The sequence below is a fragment of the Aegilops tauschii genome, chromosome 3, assembly GCF_002575655.3.
Source record: "Aegilops tauschii subsp. strangulata cultivar AL8/78 chromosome 3, Aet v6.0, whole genome shotgun sequence".
NCBI lineage: Eukaryota > Viridiplantae > Streptophyta > Magnoliopsida > Poales > Poaceae > Aegilops > Aegilops tauschii.
The window spans coordinates 206173595-206179928 of NC_053037.3; the positions used below are offsets into that span (position 1 = coordinate 206173595).

General features: G+C 48.9%; 1 protein-coding gene across 1 annotated transcript; it reads left to right on the forward strand.

The window, feature by feature from the left end:
• The first annotated feature begins 2803 nt into the window (after nucleotides 1–2803).
• LOC141042846 (uncharacterized) lies at nucleotides 2804–4006 on the forward strand. The gene is made up of 2 exons (XM_073511743.1): nucleotides 2804–3100; nucleotides 3263–4006. Exons 1-2 carry the CDS (start codon nucleotides 2804–2806, stop codon nucleotides 4004–4006), a joined length of 1041 nt encoding a protein of 346 aa, XP_073367844.1.
• Nucleotides 4007–6334: the final 2328 nt, after the last annotated feature.

Consider the following 6334-nt stretch of genomic DNA (forward strand, 5'->3'; position numbering starts at 1 on the left):
GCGGCAAGTCCGTTGGCCATCGTCCCGCACCTTCAATCCTGACTTGCCAGAGAAATACAAAGGAAAATTGAACTTGGCAGAGTTTCCGAGCATCCATACGATTGTCGTTCAAGCGGCCCGGGGAAGAGATGAAAAACTGCTCGCCAACTACTTCCCATTGGCCCTCAAGCCTAATGTGAGGTCTTGGCTGATGCACCTGCCGGAGGATTCCATTTCTTCATGGGCAGACTTATGCAATGAGTTCGTTGGTGCCTTCACAGGCTGCCATCAGGAACCGGGCCAGCCCAGTGAGTTGCAAGCCCTACTATAGAAAGAAGGGGAAAGTTTGCATAAGTACCTAGAGAGATTTAGTCGGGTGCACTGAAACATTCCTAAGATACATCTGGCAGCTGTGATTGTTGCATTCCACACGAATGTGCGCAATCGAAGGATGCATGACAAGATGCTACCAAGGACCTTCAACAAACTCTACACGTTGTCGAACAAGTGTGCTCGTGCCGAAGAGGGAAGAAGACTTCCCGGGGAAGAGGTTGGTGCCGAAGTCAATTCGGAATACGATGACAACGCTGCTACCCCTAGGAAGAGGAACAGAAAGCGCAACAAGCAGCATAAAGGGAAAGCAGTGATGGCCGTTGAGAGCTCCAGTTATCTTAGCACCGGCAAGAAGGTAAAGACTGAGGCACCCGGCAAGGAAGCTGCTACTTGCGTTGACTGCTGGGCGGCTGAGAAAACTGGTAATTCCGATGGGCCATATAGCAAGATCCACAGGAGCAAGGGTCATGATCTCCAAGATTGTAAACAAGTTAAACAGTTGGTGGAAAGGCAGAAGGCTGAATATGAAAGGCATGATAAGGAGAGAGGCTAGGTTGGCGCTGGTGGGAAGGGCCACCGTGGCCACGGTAATCTCGCGGCAAGGTCGATCAGTAGAAGGAGAAGCCTGCCAGGGGCAGTGAGAAAATAGAAAGTGAAGATGACAGTGAAGAGGAGGATGGCGAAACCAGTGAACAGGAGTTCCAGAAGGCCACCAAGGCAATGTGCATTGACAGGGGCGCATCCTTCCATTCCTCTCACCGCCAACTCAAGAAGTGGGCGCGTGAAGTCAATGCGGTAGAGCCAGTGGCAAACGCTTGAGAACCACTCAGGTAGTCCCGCATGCCCATCATTTTTGACATTGAAGATCATCCGGATCGCACCACTGCGGTTTGATGCTTGCTGTTGTTAGTTTCACCAACATCCAGTACCTCAAGGGCACAAAGATGTTGGTTGACGGTAGGGCAGGGTTGAATTTGATTTCCCCTGACGTGCTTAAGAAACTTCAAATTTATGATGAAGAACTGAAGAAGACTGGCACTTTCCAGGGGATCAACCAAGGAAGGAGCCAACCAATGGGAAAGATTACTTTGCTAGTGACGTTTGGAGGGGAATTAAACTTCAGGACTGAAAAAGTTCCATTAGACGTTGTGGAGCTTCCCCTGCCATTCAATGGAATCCTTGGCCATCCATCATTGGCCAAGTTCATGGCAGCGTCCCATTATGCATATAACACCTTGAAGATGTCGGGCCCTATGGCGGTCATCTCCATCCTATCAAATAAGGGGGATGCAATTATATGTGTCGACAAGAAGTACAGATATGCAGTAGAAGCTGAGGCTGTCAAGGCCCCAACTCCCACTAAGAAGGAAAAGAAGGATAAGAAAGCTGGCAAGGACACCGACCAGGAGCCCGGCAAGCGCGCCTCTTTGGAGTGCACTGCGCCCGGCAGCGACCTGCCGGAAAGTTCGGTTAGTAAGAGATCTAAGGCTGCCCCCTGAAACGAAGAAAGTTCTGGTGAGGCAGGATGGCACTTATGGTACCTTCACCGTTAGTGCGACCCTTGATGGCAAATAGGAAAGCACACTCGTTGCCTTCCTGCGGGCGAATGTCGATGTGTTTGCGTGGCAACCATCTGACGTCCCCGGTGTTCCCAGGGAGGTAATCAAGCACCACCTTGTTGTCTGTCCTCATGCCCGTCCTGTCACGCAAAAGATCAGAAAACAAGCCTCGAAGCGGCTGCAGTTCATTGCTAAGGAGATCAAGAAACTTGATGCAGCGGTTTTGGTCAGAGGAGTATCGCACCCTACTTGGTTAGCAAATCCACTAGTGGTGCGCAAGGCAAATGGGAAATGGATACTTTGTATTGACTTCACTGACTTGAACAAGGCATGTCCAAAGGATCCTTTCCCCTTTCAGCGCATCGACTAGACCGTCGATTCCACTTCAGGATGTGACTTGCTCTCTTTCCTTGATGCATACTCCGGCTACCACCAAATCTTCATGGCCAAGGTAGACGAAGAGAAAACCGCATTTATAACCCCATGTGGCACATACTGCTTTGTGCGTATGCCTTTCAAGCTAAAAAGTGCTGGCTCTATGTTCGCAAGGGTTGTACACATTGGTTTTGAACCTCAGCTGCACCGAAACATAGAACCCTACATGGATGATATAGTGGTCAAAACCAGAGATAAGTTACACTTATCCAAGATCTGGAAGAAAACTTTGCAAATCTGCGCAAGATCAACCTAAAGCTCAACCTTGAGAAGTGCGTGTTTGGCATTCCGTCCGGCAAGCTCCTTTGATTTTTTGTGTCTTAGAGAGGAATAGAAGCCAACCCTGATAAGATCAAAGCAATAGAGCATATTTAGGCCCCGAAAACCTTCAAGGATGTGAGGCGATTGGCTGGCTGTGTTGCCACACTAAGTAGGTCCATTTCAAAATCCATAAGCGTGCCTTGCCATTCTTCAAAATCCTAAAGAAGGCTGGCCCAATGAAATGGACCCCAGAGGCAGAAGCTGCACTGCAGGATTTCAAAATATATCTTTCATCTGCGCCAACTTTGGTCGCGCCTAGGGCACAAGAACCACTGCTACTGTACCTAGCAGCAAGAAATCAAGTGGTCAATGCTGCGTTTGTGCCGCAAAGGGAAGTGGGTAGTGAAGAAGTCGAGGTAGCCGAGCCACTCAGTGGTGAACCTAACCTATCCCCAGCAAGGCCTGGCATTGATAGCGAAAGTGAACCACAAGCAGATGCGGATAACCAGAAGGTGTTAGCGAGGAAGAAGATGGTGCAGCAACCAGTTTACTTTGTCAGCTCCCTCCTGCAGGGGGCTAGGTCAAGGTACTCTGGGGTGCAAAAGTTGATCTTCGGCCTCCTCATGGCCTCGAGGAAGCTATGCCATTACTTCCAAGCTCACGAGATCACAGTTGTGACTCGCCTTCTATTGCAGTGTACTCTAAGGAACCCCGAGGCTACCGGCAGGATTGTGGAGTGGGCACTAGAATTGTCAAGTTTCGCTTTGAATTTCGAGAGCACGACAACTATCCAAAGCAGGGCACCGGCAGAATTTATTGCGGAATGGACGCCAACACCCGATGAAGAGATATTGGAGATAGCACTCCCCGACAAGGAGGCCCCCAAGGAGTGGATCATGTACTTTGATGGTGCCTTCTTGCTGCAAGGTGCTGGAGAAGGGGTGTTGCTAATTGCGCCCACTGGAGAACCCCTCAAGTATGTTATCCAGATGCACTTCCCTAGGGAAGATGCTACCAATAACACTGCAGAGTGCGAAGGGCTTCTTGCTGGGCTTAGGACTGCAATAGAATTGGGCATAAAGGAGCTAGTCATAGGTGGTGATTCCCAGCTCATTGTCAAGCAAGTGAATAAGGATTACCAGAGCCCGCTGATGGAGGCATACGTGGAAGAAGTAAGAAAGTTGGAAGAGCACTTTGACGGGTTGCAAACAGAGCACATACCCCATGAAGAGAACATCATCGTTGACCACCTGTCAAAGTGCGTTGCTCAGAAGCTTCCTGTGGAACCAGGAACTTTTGTACTCCGTCTAACTCAACCGTCAGACTCTCCATTAGCGTTGGCCAGAAAGAGAAGAAAACTAAACACCCGCAAGCATTTCCCTGCAGAGCTCCCTCGATCCGCTGGTGAGAAACTTGCCGGGGGAGCCCTCTGGCGGTGAGGTACATCCTCCGGCGGGACTTCAAGTTCTCGTTGTTGAGGCTGGCACTCCCGAAGTAGAAGAGGCGCCTTTGGTTCTCGTCGTCGATCCACAAGCTCCGATATGGGTGCAGCACATAGTCCAATTCCTGTAGACCGGAGAACTTCCCGATGACTCAGAGGAATCTTAAAAGGTGGCCCGACAATCGAGTATGTAATAGTTTGTGGATAACACTCCGTTCAGAAAGAGACTGAACGATGTGAAGTTGAAGTGCATTATCTAAGAAGATGGACTATCGCTGTTGCCAGAGATACACGGAGAAGTGTGTGGCTCGCATCTAGCATCTAGAGCACTTGTTGTGAAGGCTTTCTGGCATGTATTCTATTGGCCCACCGCCCTCCGGGACACAACTGAGCTCGTCACCAAGTGTGAGGCATGCCAGTTTCACTCCAAGAATATTCATCATCCTCCTCAAGCCCTTCAAACAATCCCTTTATCCTGGCCTTTTGCGGTCTAGGGGCTCAACATCTTGGGCCCTTGCCCCATGCTACCGGGGGCTTTGAATTTTTGTACATGGCAATCGACAAGTTTACAAAGTGGCCCAAAGTAGAGCCAGTGAGGAAGGGGACTGTGCAGTGAGCTGTCAAGTTCTTTAAAGGGTTGGTGTGTCATTTTGGAGTACCCAATAGGGTGATCACCGACAACGGCACCTAGTTCACAAGCGGCACCTTCATGCAGTACATCCAAAGCCTTAGAAACAAGGTCTCTTTTGCTTTGGTTGCGCCTCCAAGGAGCAACGGACAAGTTAAAAGGATGAAAACTGAAGTGCTGCGTGGGCTCAAGACAAGAACTTTCGACAAGTTGCGAAGGTGTGGCAAGCGCTAGCTTGATTAGTTGCATGTGGTCGTTTGGTCAATAAAAAAATGACACCAAATCGAGCTATTTGCCAGACTCCCTTCTCCCTAGTAGATGGTCCAGAAGCAGTACTCCCCACGGAATTCACATACAGGTCACCTCAAGTACTTGCCTATGATAAAGTAGCGCAAGAGTAGTTGTGGCATGATGATCCCGCGCTCCTTGAGGAAGATCGTCTCCAGGCAGCTATACGTGATGCATGATACCAGCAAGCCCTCTGCCGCTATCACAGCTATAGGGTTCATTCCCAGAGCCTTGAGGAAGGTGACCTTGTCCTTCAGCGTGTTCAGTCTCCCAAGGGTGCGAACAAGTTAATGCCGAGGTGGGAAGGCCCTTACCGGCTAGTAAATGTCACCAGACCTAGCACAGTCCGTCTGGAGACAGAAGATGGCATCCTGATGCAAAATTCAAGGAATATTGAGCATCTTCGCAAGTTCTACCCGTAAGGCATGGCTGCCGGGCCTTGCCCTGGCAACCTGTTTTGTACAAGCATAGTCCCCGGGACTTGTAACCCTTTATACAAAGCCAGGCGCAAGCTTTGTGCATAGTTGAATAAAACGAAGTGTTTTCACAAAAGTTGCATACATCATTTCTTGTTTGCTTCAGTTTGATCTCATTGTGATTACACTAGTGTTAAGATAAGATGACTAACATGTCGTGGGAAAGGTCATGTGGTATCGTCCTTTCTCCTTTTTTCTTTGATGGCAGCAAGAGCATTTCATCATGGATAATTTTCCCGGGAAAAAAGATAAGTGCGAACCCATGCACGCGGTCCACAACAACCTCTCCTAATCTAAGACGATAAGAAGGACATCAAAGAGAGATAAGTTCATTTTGTTATATCCCATCATTCCATGCTATGCTTGCGTATGAGAAACTTGTATGTGAGGAAACCATGTTGCCTCTGCTGTTCCCGCTCCTATCCTTGACTCGAGTCCGCTCGACAAGGTTGGTTGTAGCTACATTCGGAGAGGTTAACAAGGGGGCGGCCTTCGTTCGCGCTCCTAACCCGTTTTTGAGCTCATTAAGTGAGGTTTAGTTGCAGCAGCGATGAAGGCCGACAAGATGTCTCGCCGGAAAACTTTGTTTACTAAGATGTATTGAAGGCTTGTCCTTCAGCATGTTTAAATACATGCACAAGTGTCCGGCAGGCTTTTTTTCAAAAAAATACATAGATAAACAAGTACAAATCATATGAGAACAAATATGGATGAGAGATTACATAAATTTGATTCAAATTTGGCAAGTGCCTACTTTTTTTCTAATTTAAAAAGATAAGTGCCCCGTAATGCCTTTCTTGTCCCTCTCCTCCTAGGAGTATCGTTGGTACGGAAAGAGGGAAAAAGGAGCGCCTGGGCAGAAGCCTAGCCTGACCCCTTCAGGACCAGCGGGACGTAGCCTGGCAAGATCTGGAGGGCGCCTCCCCAGAATGGA

Bases quoted from the DNA above. Each gene is read 5' to 3' on its own strand.
- LOC141042846 (XM_073511743.1), top strand. From the start codon at position 2,804: ATGAAATGGACCCCAGAGGCAGAAGCTGCACTGCAGGATTTCAAAATA. The intron at 3,101-3,262 runs GTGCAGCAACCA...CTTCTATTGCAG, and splicing joins TGTTAGCGAGGAAGAAGATG to TGTACTCTAAGGAACCCCGA.